General features: G+C 36.4%; 1 protein-coding gene across 1 annotated transcript; it reads right to left on the bottom strand.

The window, feature by feature from the left end:
• Window positions 1–14,820: 14,820 nt before the first annotated feature.
• On the bottom strand, window positions 14,821–15,528 carry LOC113004687. Its single transcript, XM_026138816.1, has one exon. The coding sequence runs from the start codon at window positions 15,526–15,528 to the stop codon at window positions 14,821–14,823; it is 708 nt and encodes a 235-aa protein (XP_025994601.1).
• Window positions 15,529–17,183: the final 1,655 nt, after the last annotated feature.

The raw sequence follows: 17,183 nt of genomic DNA, 5'->3' as shown, positions 1-17,183 counted from the left end.
TCTCTGCTGTGATACATACATACACACACACACACACACACACACACACACACACACACACACACACACTCACACACACACACACGATGTGCAAAAATCCGACCGACAACCTCCACGTGGTGCACATTGGGTAATGCTAATGTCGGCGGTAGACGTCATTTTTCGGAAAAATGTACTGTAAAAAATGTATATCTTCAAAGTCTTGTAACTCGGTCAAAAAAAATCGTAGAGAAAACTTTAAAAAAAGCATTTTGTAGAGAAAATGTCATACTTTATGGCACTTGCATTGGATTTGTCGAGAAAAATTTTTTTATTGAGCTACAGGCTGTTAAAAATACGTTATTTTAAGGAAAAAACAGTGTATCTTTTTTGGGGCATAGTACTAAGAAATTGAGAAAATTTTTGAAAACCATTAACAGCATGTTAAAGCTGGAACTTCGAGCTTTAAAATGGTTTTTTGATTTTTTGTCTACGATGATTTTTCACGGAGTACGGATATCATTTGTAAAAAATGCAGGTTTAGCTTCAAAGTAGCGTAACTCGGTCAAAAAAAATCGTAGAGAAATTTTAAAAAAAGCATTTTGTAGGCAAAATGTTGTAGTTTATGAAGCTTTACTTGAATTGTTCGAAAAAAATTTGTTGGTCGAGCTGCAAAGTGTCAAAAATACAAAATTTTAAGGAACAAAACAGGGTGTGCTTTTTTACTGCATAAGACAAGGAAGTTAAAAGAATTTTGAAAATCTGCTGATAGAGCGTTAAAGTTGGATCTTCAAGCTTCAAAATGCTTTTTTTATTTTTTATCTACGATGATTTTTCACCGAGTTACAGTCATTTGAAAATAGCCTTTTTGGTGTCTGGAAAGTGTTCCCTATTTTTTTTTGAGTAGTGTATATATATATGTATATATATATATATATATATATATGTATATATATATATATATATATAAGTTAGTAGGAAAATCTCATTAAAACACATTTATTAAATTATATGACGAAATCTTGCATAAAAATTTTAATAAGCAATTATATAAGTCCATTTACAAAAACAGATGTAGAGGTACTGTTTTGAAATTAATTGAACAATTATCTATTTTATAAAAGGTCAACTACATAATTGCTCATTACAATATTTATGCAAGATTCCGTCTTGTAATTTAATAAATATTATCCTATCGGGAAATGTCGCGCGCCGCATTCGTCAATTTGACAACTCCAGATCTGAAATCACATACAGCTGTTACTGTTGCTGTAACATGATTGCGAATCTCGAAATTCTTCAATGTAATTCTGGCGACGTCATTAAGAATCGGTTATTTTTCTGCAAGCTTTTAAGTAATGTATAATTTACTCGCACTAACTTAATACAGCAATTAAAACATGTTAATATATTTAACTCCACTCTTGGCCACCATGCGCGTTTTTTATTTATATGTAAAAATAAATATCTGTCAAGTTACAAAAAATTATGTTCACTTTTTTTAATGAAATAAATATCGACTATTACTGAAATTATTTTTTTCTATGTATTACCTGTTTCATTTATTTTATTTACACAAAACGTACATAGTGTTGCTCAACGGAAACCGCGAGAAGGTGGTGGTCTCTTCCGTCAGGAGGAAAATGTACAAAATTCTTATCTATTTGAAAGTAATAATCATAAGAATTGAAATTAATATTTAATCAGCTATGTTGTTTTACAATATTAACTAGTCACATAAGAAATGGAATTAGATAATATTGCAAAATAATGTAACTGATTAAATATCACTTTCAAAATAAATTTTTTACATTTTCCTCATTGTGTGTGTGTGTGTGTGTGTGTGTGTGTGTGTGTTTGCGTGTTTAAATTTATCAATTTAAAACAAAAATGTTTTCACTCTTTTTGGGCGATGTCCTTACGGACCAAAATAAGAGGACAGTAATATATATTTTAATACTATTTATTTATTTATTTAATATATATATATAATTTATGTGTCCTCCATCCCTTCCTCTTCCTCCTTCTTCCCTTCCCCTTCCTTCTTCGCCCCTTCCTCTTCCTCGTACCCTGCCTCTTTCTCCTTCTCTTCTTGCTCCTCTTATTTCTCCTCTTCCTCTTCCACCTTCATCTCTTCCTCTTCCGCCTCTACCCCTGTATGGCTGGTACAGGTCTCTCTGCCTGTACCAGCGGGCACGCGCACGCCCATGCCCTAGTCCATTACGCCGGACTGAAAATAAATATAAATAAATATAAAAACATTTTATACATATATACATATATACATATAGACATAGATACATATAAATATTGTAATGAATATTATTGTTACTTTGCTGACGCTCCTGTTGCGGTTGCAACTGTTGCTTCTGCTGCTGCTGCAGTTGCTCCTGCTGCTGCTGCGGTTGCTCCTGCTGCTGCTGCGGTTGCTCCTGCTGCTGCTGCTGTTGCCCCTGCTGCTGCTGCAGCTGCAGGTGTTGCTGCATTTGCTGCCAGCCTTGCACCAGCATGTTTAAGGTCCCCTCCAATCGATCGAGTCTTTGCTGGACCGATGTTGGTCTTTGTCTGTTAAGACTCACGGGTTTTCTATTTTGTTCATCTGAAAAATACGTAAATAATAATAATAATTAACGAATATATATAAATATATTATGTACTAATACTAAGAGCAAGGTTGGCGTAAAATATAAAAAATTTCGTTTAAATAATTTACTTATTATGCAAATAGATAATGCAAGCTATGTAAATTGTTATAAATTAAATAACAGTACAGAAAGTTATAACGGACTAAAATTATTAATATATCCCAGAGAGAAATGACTTGTCAAATCGATGTCGAATGGACATGGATTCAATATAAAAATCATCGTTTTAACGTTTATTTCATTAGTTCGCTGAGATTTTGATAGTGATGAAATAGAAATATATAACATGCCAAAGAACTCAAAAAGAATTAAAAAAATATATTTATGTCAATTTTCAGTTTATTTTAAGATGTAAAAAGATTTTTGTTTTGGACTGCTTAGAAAAATAAATCTTTTTGCATTTCAAAATAAAGTCAGAAATGATGACATAAACTTGTTTTTTCTTAATTCTTTTTAAATTTACTGATAGAAGATTTGTATTTATTATATATAAAAATCACATTTCAGCAAGAAGAAACAATAAACTCGATGTCAAAACGAAAATTTGTACATCAAATTGATGTCCATTAGACATCGTTGAATTCGAGTTATTTCTCTCTGGCAAAATATTAATAACTTTAATTCGTTATAACTTTCTGTATTGTTATTCAATTTATAAAAATTTACATAACTTGATACTATCTATTTGTAAAAGATTTGTTTGACATGTACAGGTATACATAACCCCTCTTGATTTATTTTCCTATTCTTTAAATTATTGTACGGCACAACCTTGTCTACAAGAAGTACTTATCAATATAGATTGAACGTATCTAATTGTATTGATGTTCAATTGTTAAATAATATAATAAAATATTTATAACTAACCTGCCATATCGCTGTTTATTCTTGTCTGTCGTTGTCGCAGAAACTTAAACAATGATAGTGGAGACGCGGATCATCGATAAACGCGCGGTCCGCACGTGTTTTTACCAACGTAACAGTGAGACGCGGCCTAAATGTGGCATCATTGCTCTGAAATATTGTTCTTCAATTGTTTTTTATGCGCGATGGTCATTCTTATCTGTTTGGTCGCAACATCTTGCTGTTGATCAGAGCTGTCTTCAGCTGGCAAATAGATATTTGCGGCCAAAAAGGTACTTTCGATTTTTACACAACACACACAACACACACTCCCTCATACACATACATATTCGGAAAGAGAAAAGGCTTTAGTCGATAAATACTGTGGGAGTGACGAACCACAGGATCCTGATCTCTTTCTGTGACATACACCTTCAATATTTATATATATTATTTTTTTATATATATTATTTATATATTATTTATATATATTATTTATCTCTATTGGAAATGTCCGACAAATCGATCAAAAAAGGGAAGAGAAGCTTCTCAGAAGCTTGGCTTTTTGATGATCGATATAAATTTTGGATACGCGAAGTTCCGTCCGACAGTTCTCTCTACCATTGCACTATATGCAATAAAAATTTGTCATGCAATTCAGCACATGTTTCAAGACATGCAGATTCTGTGGGTCATAAAAATAAACTTAAAAGAAATTTATTAGATAATAATAATGATAAATTACAACTAACGTGTAGAACATTTCAGCCAAAATGGTTAGAAATTGATGAATATAAATGTTGGTTACGCGAAGTGGCACACGATAAAAGTTTATTTTTATGTTCAATTTGCGATACATATGGAAGTATATCAGGTGGATTATCGCATATTGAACGACACGCAGAATCAAAAACTCATTTAAATAAATGTAAAGATTTGGAAAAGAATAAATCCGATAAAGAATCATGTATATTAAATAATGAATTACCATTCGAACAACGTATAAAAGAAGCTGAAATGAAATATGCAGCATTAATCGCTAATCTAAATATTCCTTTTTCTAATGCAAAACACATTCTCGAATTTTTCCAAAAGTTATCAGATGATCCACATGTGTTGAAACAAATGACAATGGGTCGTACAAAATGCAAAAATGTTGTTACAAATGCACTATACCCAATGATGAGAGAACGTGTCGTGAACAGCATTCAGAATCAGAAATTTAGCATATACATAGATGAAACGTCTGACATTACAAATGAGAAATGGATGACTTTCCTCGTAAGATACGTAGATTTTGAGACATTAGATGTTCGTACGCAACTAGTAACATTAATTGATATAGATGCCAAAGATTCCAGCGCGGAAAAGTTAACTAACGCATTCAAATGTGAAATGTGGCGATTAAAAATACCATTTTTAAATATTGTTGCCTTGTCATGCGACAATGCGTCTGTCATGACTGGGAAACAGAAATCGTTCAAAACAAAATTGGAAGAATTGTGTCCAAATTTATTAACATTTTCGTGTCCTTGCCATTCCGCAGCGTTAGCAGCTCGTGCTGCATGTAAAATGATACCCGATTATTGCGACGATTTTATAAAAGGAATTGCTAAATATGTTAACAGCAGTCCAAAACGTACGGGTATTTTCCGCGAATTTTGTCTGAACTTTGAAAATAAATATATAAAATTAAAAAAATTATGTGAAACACGCTGGCTTTCCCATTATCAATGCGTAGATAGACTTTTGGAATCTTGGCATACAATTGAACTTTTCCTAGTTGAACAAATTTTCAGTGAGAAAAGTAAAACTGGAGAAGAATTATTAGCCATAATGGGCAAAGTAGATGCAAAAGCTTATTTTTTATTTTTAAAATATATTTTACATGAATTTAATGCTTTCAATGCATTCTTTCAAGCAGTAGAGACGCGAATACATGTATTGCAATCAAAATCGATCCAATTTCTTTTTAAAATATGTAAAAATTTTTTGAAAGATGAACTTATGAAATCTTTTACAGAAAACCTTATGAACATAATATTTTCTGAAAAAGAAAATCATAAAGTTTTTGATGAAATAACTTTTGGACCTGATTGCGATGAGTACCTTAACGAAATAACAATGCAGGGTCACGAAGACGATGTTGCAACAGTTCGTAAGAACTGTTTGTCGTTTTATGTGACTGCTGCAGAAGAAATTCGGAAAAGGTTACCAGTAAACAATATATTTTTATCAAAGTTAAATGTCTTCAGACCATATGTAACTTTATTTAATACAGAAAGAGAAACATCATTCAAAGATGTTTCTTTCATAGCAAAAACTATTGGTGGTTTTGAAGAAGATGGTTTAAAGAAAGAATGGATTGCATTACCATTAGATTTTACGAATGAGGAAAAACATACTCTTTCAACAGAAACATTTGACAAAATGTGGAAAAAAATTTTGCAATGTCAGGACTCGAACAATAAAGCTAAATATCCAAATTTAAAAAGTGTTCTGAATGCTGTTCGGTGTCTTCCAAATTCAAATGCCGATGCAGAGAGAATGTTTTCTTTTTTAACTGTCGTGAAAACGAATATTCGTAACAAACTTTCACCGGCAACCGTTAATGCCATTTGCGTTATTAAATCGGCATTAAAAGCAAGAAACGAAACTTGCATAAAAATGAATATAAAGGAAAGAGATTTATCTCTTATGTCGCCAGACAAATAATATGCAAGCAGCATTAAAAAAAACCAGAATACTTCATCATTACATGTAATGAATGTTAATGATATTGCTGGTCCATCGTGGGCAGATTGAAATTAAATGTAACAGTTAAAATATCAAAACTTTGATACTTTTAATTTCATATTTACGTAATTAAATTGCATATCATGTCCGTAAGGACATCGCTCGAAAAGAGTGCAAATATTTTTTTTTGGTCCGCAAGGACATCGCTCGAAAAGAGTGCAAATATTTTTTTTTGGTCCGCAAGGACATCGCTCGAAAAGAGTGCAAATATTTTTTTTTGGTCCGCAAGGACATCGCTCGAAAAGAGTGCAAATATTTTTTTTTTGGTCCGCAAGGACATCGCTCGAAAAGAGTGCAAATATTTTTTTTTGGTGCGCAAGGACATCGCTCGAAAAGAGTGCAAATATTTTTTTTTGGTCCGCAAGGACATCGATCGAAAAGAGTGCAAATATTTTTTTTTTGGTCCGTAAGGACATCGCCCAAAAAGAGTGAAAACATTTTTGTTTTAAATTGATAAATTTAAACACGCAAACACACACACACACACACACACACACACAATGAGGAAAATGTAAAAAATTTATTTTGAAAGTGATATTTAATCAGTTACATTATTTTGCAATATTATCTAATTCCATTTCTTATGTAACTAGTTAATATTGTAAAACAACATAGCTGATTAAATATTAATTTCAATTCTTATGATTATTACTTTCAAATAGATAAGAATTTTGTACATTTTCCTCCTGACGGAAGAGACCACCACCTTCTCGCGGTTTCCGTTGAGCAACACTATGTACGTTTTGTGTAAATAAAATAAATGAAACAGGTAATACAAGAAAAAAATAATTTCAGTAATAGTCGATATTTATTTCATTAAAAAAAGTGAACATAATTTTTTGTAACTTGACAGATATTTATTTTTACATATAAATAAAAAACGCGCATGGTGGCCAAGAGTGGAGTTAAATATATTAACATGTTTTAATTGCTGTATTAAGTTAGTGCGAGTAAATTATACATTACTTAAAAGCTTGCAGAAAAATAACCGATTCTTAATGACGTCGCCAGAATTACATTGAAGAATTTCGAGATTCGCAATCATGTTACAGCAACAGTAACAGCTGTATGTGATTTCAGATCTGGAGTTGTCAAATTGACGAATGCGGCGCGCGACATTTCCCGATAGGATAATATTTATTAAATTACAAGACGGAATTTTGCATAAATATTGTAATGAGCAATTATGTAGTTGACCTTTTATAAAATAGATAATTGTTCAATTAATTTCAAAACAGTACCTCTACATCTGTTTTTGTAAATGGACTTATATAATTGCTTATTAAAATTTTTATGCAAGATTTCGTCATATAATTTAATAAATGTGTTTTAATGAGATTTTCCTAATAACTTATATATATATATATATATATATATATGTATAATTCTAGGTTTATTAATAATTATACATCGCAAATAATTTTTTCTACAATTATTCATATTCATATTCATATTCATATATATATATATATATATATATATATATATATATATCGCGCGTAGCCCCTGTGACTCTGCTCCGCGGCACGAAAATCTAAAATCGTGCAGCTAAACGCCAAGAGCTGTGCTTATAATACGAGAGAAAGAGAACGCTCAGGTCAGAAGAGGGTAGGTCGAGAAGGAGAGAGACCGCTCGAGAGAGAAAGAGACAGAAGGAGTCCCCACTCGGCGCCTCGGCTGCTCGACGCAGGCCGATAAGTGGGGAGAAAGTGCCAACGGGTGCTCGCGAGTGCTGTTCTTTCTGGCAGCGGTGTGCTGCAAATCGGCGCATCAGCGGCAACTCTGCTCCCGACCAGCTCTCGAGCCGCGGCCACCTCCGCTCCTCCGCGGAACGGAGACAAACGGAATTGCCGTTACAGGGTTTCGGTCGAGGTACTCGACGCGTTTCGCGGCATCCCGGCTGCCATCGCTCTCGGCACGCACGCGGCCGCCCGGTCGCCTTGCTGATTCGCGCATCGCCACATCGCGACGCGGAGCTTCGCCCATCACGCGCCGATAGACGCGGAAAACCGAGCCTGCGTCAAGCCGTCACCCGCGTTCCGTCACCTGGCGACACCTCGCGACCATATGTATATAGCCGTGTAAATAGCCGCGTTTTCGAGATCCGTCCGTCCACGCACCTTTTCAAATTTATTTACTTTGTCCGTCCGCGCGCACTAAACAACTGTAATCTTTCTGTTCCGTAGATTTAAGTAATAAATGTACATATAGTATACCTCGTACACCGCCGCGTAGTCATTTACAAACACGACTCTTTCCTCTCTTCCCGTTCGAGCCTTTTTTCGCACTGCCCCGGCGAACTGATCCGCGCGAAGAAAATCGGTACATTACATGTGTATAAATAATTTAACATAACATCACTATATAACTTACGTTTTGTTTTTTTCTCTTCGGTGAACAATGCCGCAGCCAACGCTAGTTCCGACGGTACCTGGGTCGACGGTGGCAAGGATAGCAATGCCGGGGTTGGCGGTGTTTGAGCCGCCGAGATAGGCGGGGCCTGAGCTAGCAGTGCAGGTGGTGGCGGTGACAAAGGCTGATCATTCAATTGATCGGCAACCTCCATCGCTACTTTTAACATATTCCCGCTCTCCACCATTTGAGATATCTGTAATTTGTAAAGCGATATTTGTAGTATGTAGTAAGCATATAATAAAAATAAAAACTTACATTTTACGCACGCCGATTCTATGCTCAAGAGTAGGGATGTTCGATTACAATTCGATTCTTTACATTTTGGTCCAAAAATCGATTTTTCGAATCAGATTTTTGGTATTCGATTTTTTTACAAATCGATTATTTACCCTAAAAATCGAAAAACCAATTTTTATTTTTAAAAATTACCTTTTTTTTATCTCTTGCTCTTAAAGCGTCGTCTATAATAGAGACTTGAGGTTACAATATTCCGGACGCGGCCATGCTGTTGGATATACAAATTCACGCATGCACACTAAAATTTGTTCCATATCAGATTAGACGGCTGAGTGTCGCAACTGGGTATGATTAGACTCTGGTAAGGAGTTTAATATTATTGTTATATGAAAACACTATTGACTGTTGGTGATTTGACGAGGCGATATTGATGGACATATTGATTATGAACAATAGAGATTGAGTTGAGTTTGTAACGATTCGACTTTTCTCGCGGTCACGGATTAGCTCGCCGGTGCCAGGGTCGAGAAAAGAAGGAACTCCGATTTGAAAGAAAATTAACAAAATATTTATTTAAATCAATTTCTCCTCACACTCCGTGATACAAAATAATAAAATAAAATTTATTAGGAAGAGAGGAAGTTAACACCTTCGGAACTCGTGTTCCTCGGAACGTTTGATCACACACGGAAAGAACCTAAAACTAATTGTAACGTACTCGCATAGAGAACACATAGAAAACTTAAACTAAATTAAGCGCTCGCGGCGTAGATTGAGACGCGGATCTTACAAACTAACGCTCGGAAAATATTACAAGTAACGCGACTTAATACTAACGCAACTTAATAGCTATCGCTCGCCTGAGGAAGGGGTCACGATACGCTCGCTTTGTTAGGAGGGCGCTTATTCGGACGGAACGCTCGGGACGGAGGATATCCAAGGAAAAATCCGGCGAGGAAGTTGTAACTCCGGGTAATCGCGTCGTCGCCGACCGAGTGAAAATATTCTAAATCTGCTCTGAAAAGAAAACAAAATTAAGAATCGAAATTAAAGGACAGGTAACAGGCAAAGAAACGGGTATCCGAGTAAGCCCGGTATCAGGAAGCCGAGAGCACCCGGCGCAGAAGTGCGGTACGGAATAACCGAGTACGCCCGGTATCAGGAGACCGTAAACGGCCTGTGTCAGGAAGCCGAGAACGCCCGGCACAGGAGTGCGGGTAACCGAGAACGCCCGGTGTCAGGAAGGCCGTAGCCGGCCTATGTCAGGAAGCCGAGAACGCCCGGTGTCAGGGGTTTTCAGGAAACCGAGTACACCCGGTATAAGGAAGCCGAGAACACCCAGCCAAGGAGCTCCGAGTATTCCCGGAGTGTCGGTACCGGTGATTTGGAACCGACTGGTTGTTCCTTCCTGGTGTGGCTCCGTATTTATACCCTCCAGCCGCCCACGCAGTCGGAACCACGTGTTTACCCCACTTTTCGGCGTGTACCTACGCGCACGTGCCCGCGCGATGCTACGTGTGACGTCACGCGACCGGGCGCAAGAGCGAGCGAGATGGAAGACGGAACCGACGTCACGTGGCCGCGCGTGCGAGTGAGCGAGACGGAGAGTACTGACGTCACGTGATCGGGTGTGCGCGTAAAAGAGACGGAACGATACGTTATAATCCGGCGTGCGAGCGAGAAAGAGATATAATTTACCTGTGTAACGATGCTATCGTTACAAGTTTATTGTTGATATATTTAGTGTTTATCGATATTTTGCAAAAGATTATAGGTTAATATAGAAATCGGTAGGTATAATATTACAAACATTTATAATATATATCTATTATTATTATACATATAAGCATTATAAATATTATAATCATTTATTTAACAAATATTTTCATTTAATTTGCTTTACAATATTGTTACGTTTTATAATTCCATTGAATCACTCCTTTTTCTCAGTTTTGTGCAATATCTTCTATGCATGGCATGGCAAATTATAATTTGCATGTTATAAGTGGTGGTCTTGTTCTATGAAAAACAGTGCCAAAAGTAGGTATATTGCTTGAAGTATATTTTTCCAAATGTCGAATATAACCTCTAATCTAACTTGTAATTTAACCAATTTTTTTTTATTACTTTACTTTTTTACATTCTAAATTTTTTCATTCTTTGCATTTTTCTAAAGAAATCAGAAGGCAATTAAGATTACGTTATTATTATTTTGTTTACTGGGATAAAAATATGATATATTTTTACAGTGCCTAAAATAAAGCAATCCTTTGTCTGGAAATTTTTCATAAAATACTGATGGTGGCATTGCTATATGTAACATTTGTAACAGAGAAATGAAATCCGGTGGAAAAGGTGGCGGTGCAACGAATTTAATAAATCACTTAAAACAAAATCATGCAAAAAATGAAGATGTAAAACTAGCTTTAGGAAAAAGTGAAAACGATAATTAAAAAGGTTCTGAATCAAGCAAATAATTTGATATCAATATGTTACAATACTTATATGCATCTCTTGATTTTTTAATTATTTTAACGCATTTTTTATTTAATATCATTATTTACTTTCAGAACTAACAGAAATTATTACTGCCATCACCCTTATCATCACCATCATCTAGTTCTACATCCATACCCATAGATATGAACCTATTTGACAATGAGTATAATTTAACATCTGTTTCTTCACCAGCACTTAGTTTGTCAGAATCAGAAAAAAGATTTTGTTATTCAGAGAGGCAACCGGTATTACTGCCAAGGATTGATAGCGCTTTTGAACAAATAAAATCATTTGAAGGTAACATTTATATGTTTACAACAAATCGTTGAAAGGAGCATTTTCCATTATATCACATTCATTTACCTCCAAGAATTCAATGTTGCAATAAAAAATTACTACAATATAAAACATTATTCTTTTTAACTGTTAAATTTTGTTTAGCACAAATAAGATCGGATTGAAACGAAAATTTTAAGTTCAAAATAACTAATTTGCACGTCATCTTTATGGTAATGAAAAATAGAATGTCTAAAAATAAAATATAACGTTACTCTTAAAATTTTGCAATCCAAATACTCAGAGTAAGATATTTTAGAGTAAAATAAAAAGAAATTAATTTTGAGATTAAGAACCTTTAGAACTCCAAAAAGTTACAAAAATTTTAATTTTAATGTTATCAAACTTTGCATAAAATTTATATTTTTTATCTTTTTAGAGGGAGGTACAAAAGCAGGAGAAATCATCATTGCCATCCTTTTCATGATTACCAAAGACAATAAGTCTTTTCAAACAGTAAACAATGAAGGATTCAGGAATCTAATGAAAATTACTGTGCCTTTTTATTCTGTACCTGGACGAAAATCGATCACAAAAAAATGAAAGAAAAATATGAATACCTAGCAGTATGTGAGAAACAGAAATTTGAAAACATTGATTACTTTTCGGGAACAACGGATATTTGGACTGACATACTCAACACCAACAGTTATTTAGGAATGACTGTTCATTATGAATTTGACGGAGAATTGAAGTCCACCACGATTGGTGTTACAGAATTGACGGAGCGGCACACCTCTGAAGTTATAGGAAAATGGATGAGAATAATTTTACAGAATTGGCATATTGATGGTCAAAAAATAGTTGTTGTCGTAACTGATAACGGAACAAATATTAAAAAAGTAATTAGAGATATTTTTGGAGATGCCAGACATATTGCGTGTTTTGCTCATTCTATAAACTTAGTCGCTGAAGATACAATGGATTTTCCAGACGCAATCTCATTATGTGCAAAAATTAAAAAAATTGTCACTTATTTCAAACAATCTACTATTGCTGCTGATGCACTGCGGAAGCTCATTCAACTTAAGTTAATACAAAGCATTGCCACAAGATGGAATTCAACCTTTGCGATATTACAACGATTTATTCTACCTTCGAAAGAGATCGGATCGGTTTTGTTAACTATCCCGGATTCACCTGAAATTGACTGCGTCTGAACTGCAATTGGTGAACGAAATTATAGAAGTATTGCAACCACTTGAAAAAGTGGCAAAGGAACTTTGTGGTGAACGATACGTCACGGCTAGCAAAATCATTCCACTAATCAATTGTTTGAAGAATAAAAACCAAATACTTCGTGAAAACTTGAAAACGCAAAAGGCACTTTCTTTAGTTGATCGTCTCCAAAAGTTTATTTTAATCAGGTTTGGACAAATAGAAAACAATTTTATTATGACAGTTTCGATGATATTGGATCCTAGTAATTACATTTTAACCAGCCTATAGCATGTTTATGTGCAATCAACCGTATTGCTAAATGGATGAAAGAATTGGATCAGACGAATGTGTCTAATAATGTAGTTCCTGAAACGAACAAAGAAGTATCCGATAAAACTGATGATCTATGGTCTTTCCACGATGATCTTGTTAATGTTAGGACTACAAATATTTCTCAACAGCACGAAGACGAGATGCCAACTGACTTGAAGCATTACTTAAATCAACCAATGATAGATCGTATAGAAAATCTAATTTGTTATTGGTTGAAGCTCACTTCAGTATACCCAACTCTCAACATTATTGCCAGAAAATATTTGGCAATTGTTGGAATGTCAGTGCCTTCAGAAAGACTATTTTCAAGAGCTGGCAATATTTTAACAGACTCCAGGAATCGACTTTCGCCCAATCATCTACAAGAATAGTTATTTCTGAATTCACTATCTATTAAAGATTGATAATTATAAAAACATGTAATTTTCTATTATAAACATATAAAAGAAACATATGTAAAAACGATGTGAAAGCAATCTATATCTTTTAATAAATATTTTTTATTTCTTTAAAAACTTAATGCTTAATTACATAATTACCTGCTTTATTTATTGGTTAAAGTTTTAAAAATTAAAATCTTAAAACTAATAATAGTTAATTTAAAATAGATAAAACGTTAATAATTAATTAAATATCAATGCATGTTTTAATTATATACAGGGTGATTCAGAATAACCCGTTGTCTTTCAAGGGACGTATTCCTGATCGAATTCTAAGACGATTTTTCCTTTGACCAAAATTTGTCGGACGCTTAGATTTTGAAATATCAGCCGATTAAGTTAGCGTATCACGGGTCGAATACAGATGGTTCGCAGGGGCGGCGCACTCACCGTTACGCGCGGGTGTGTCGTGAGGTGCCTGCTGCGCTCAGCTGATACAACACACAAGTCTTTCTTCCCTCACACACACACACACACACACACACACACACACACACACACACACACACACACACACACACACACACACACACACACACACAAACTCTCTCTCTCTTTCTCTCTCTCTCTCTTTCTCTCTCTCTGTCACATCACAATGCTTTAACTGAAAAATGTAATTAATTTTCTTCTTAATTTTAATGATTTTAATAAGAGAAGTGCCAGGAAATTCTTTGTACAGTCGAAGAATCGAACAAAGAATTGCACAAAATCTACAAAAGTATTTACACCTCAAGTTTTTAGAAACAGTAGTACTTTTTTTGTCACAGAAAGAGAGGGGGGGGAAGAAAGAGAGGGAGAGAGAGAGAGAGAATCAGTATTTATTACGCGCTCTGGGATAAGATCCCCTCAAGCGCAACATCAAAATACATTTTTAAAGATAATCATTATTAATGTTGGAAGTCGCAGAAAAGAAACTGTGATTACTTACAGTAACGCATGTTAAATATGTACATCAAAATTACACTTAAGGTAAAAAAATAATAAAAATAGAATATAAAAATAAAATAAAAATAAAAAATAAAAACAATGATAATAGTAGTAATGATAATAATAGTAATAGTAATAATAGCTGCACAGAGACCAGAGAACGCCACAAGGCCGAGTCAAGAAAAAGAAAGAAAGTGAGAAACGACAAATCAGCGGTTCGCACTGAGCAGAAAATCATAGAGTCCGCTTTTAAAAACATCTAAGGATTTGGCATTTCTAATGTTCAATGGAAAACCGTTCCATAGCTCAATAGAGGCACACCTGAAAGACCTCCTGAATAACTCGGTTCTACATTGTGGCAATGATAACGTATCGCTCGGAGCCCGGGTGTCGCGAGACGTGACGTCGCTACGGTGAACATAACCTTTATGGATTACAGCCGGTTTTTTCGTACGTAGTATACAGAAGGCAAGGCTGCCCACCAAGTAATTACGTCTGGAAAATGCCTTAAGCCATCCGAGTCTCTCAAAGTAGGGAGTAATGTGTTCGTCCCTCCTTGCCTGATAGATGAACCTCACACAGGCGTTCAAGGCTCTTTGCAACCTAAGATTTTGCTCACGCGTGATATCTGTAAGGGCAGCAGAACAGTAATCGAGAATAGGAAAAATCAGCGTCTTTACCAACCTCTCCCTAAGGGAGATAGGCAAAAGACTTTTGCACAGCTTCAATTGGTGTAGCGAAGCGAAAATTTTAGACGTAGTCTTCGTAATCTGATTCTCCCACGATAAGTTGTTTGTGATAGTAAAACCAAGGTAGCCGACCGAGTCCACAAAAGGTATGTTAGTGTTGTTGACTACTATGCTGGGAAGCTCATTTAAAGCCAGGCTGTTCACGTACCTCGCCGTACCCATTACCATTGCGGTAGTTTTGGAAGGATTCAGTAATAGACAATTACTAGTGGCCCAGGCAGTAATGCTCTTGATATCCTCGTTTACTAACAGTATGGTGTCATACAGATTTCGAGCCTCAGTGTGTATGTAGATGAGCAGATCGTCCGCATAAAAACTGTAGTTACAGGCCTTTAAGATTCCCGATGAAGTCCAGGAGATATAGAACAAACAGCAAGGGGCCAAGAACAGAGCCCTGTGGCACCCCAGATGCGATGTCCCTGACGGTAGATTTGCCAAGCGTGATTGGATCTCTCACCGCCTGCTTCCTGAGAAAGAGGTAAGCACAGATCCAGCGCAAGAAGGAACACGAGAAACCCAGCCTCCTCAGCTTCTCAACTAATATGTGATGGCAGACATAATCGAACGCTTTCGTAAAATCAAAGAAAACGCATACGGTGACATTACGCGAGTCCGCCGCTTGACGCACATCATCGAGAAATCTGATCAAGGCAGTCTGGGTGGATGGGCCCTTCAGGTACGCAGACTGATTTGGATCCAAGGTGTCATGCTCCTCCAGATAGACCCTGATTTGGTCTGCCACAACACGTTCCAAGGCTTTGGAAACAGCACACAAAATGGAAATCGGTCTATAATCCTTCATTTCGGAAGGGGACCTGACTTTAGGTATCGGGCAGATGACAGCCGTGCGCCACAGATCAGGATACACTCCAGCTTCAAGGCAGTAATTAAAGATGTGAGTTACCGCTGGTAAAATGCACGGTAGTGCTATCTGCAGCAGTCTCGGTGCCAGCCCATCCTCTCCAACCGCCTCAGACTTAAATGATGTTAAGGCCTTGAGAACCTGGTGGGGCTCTATGTTGTGCCAGTAAAACTTGGAGTCATCGTACGATTCTTCTCCGAGGTAGACAGCATCGCATTCTCGCTGCTCCGACGCCATAGCGTGGCTGGTGTAGAAATTATTAAGGTCCTCCATGGAAAAGAGCAGTCTTCTCTCCATCGCCCTTGACTTGATCAACCCTAGATGTTTGAGCCTCTTCTACATGGCGCCGGACCCCTCCAACGCGCTGAAGGTCGCCTGATAGTAGTTTTCTTTCGCTGTGCGTATCATATTCTGAACCTCGTTTCTCAGTCCCTTGAAGGTGACGTAATCCACCTCTGAACGACTCCCCCTCCATCTCCTCCGACTTTTGTTTCTCTCCGCCATCCTCCCCCTAATCTCCTTCGTGATCCAGGGAGACGGTAGATGCTTCGGGACAATTTCCTTTAAGGGGGCGTGTTTGTTAAAGCACCCCAGAACATAACTATTAAATATGCTGACCTTCATGTTTACATCATCCTCGCGATACAAGGCTTCCCAGTCGTACATGCTGAGCTCATCAAGGAAAGAGTCTTCATTGAAGGAGCGAAAATCTCGCGCTATTATGGTCTTCTTGCAAAAGCGATCCACCTTGATTCCGTACTTGATTTCAATCAGTTGATGCGTCGAGAAGAAGGTGACATCGTGCTGACCCTGCATGATAAGTTTGTCACCGTCGTCAACCACGCATAGGTCGAGCCACGTAGAAGAGGAACGAATGTGATGTGTTGGCTCAAAAGGCACCAGGAACAAGTTAGATGCTTCAACAAAAGACCAAATCTGATCCGAATCGTAAGACCGTGAA

Source organism: Solenopsis invicta, chromosome 10 (genome assembly GCF_016802725.1).
Source record: "Solenopsis invicta isolate M01_SB chromosome 10, UNIL_Sinv_3.0, whole genome shotgun sequence".
Classification (NCBI taxonomy): Eukaryota; Metazoa; Arthropoda; class Insecta; order Hymenoptera; family Formicidae; genus Solenopsis; species Solenopsis invicta.
The sequence above is the reverse complement of the archived record's forward strand: the minus strand, read 5'-3'. Positions and strand labels throughout refer to the sequence as shown.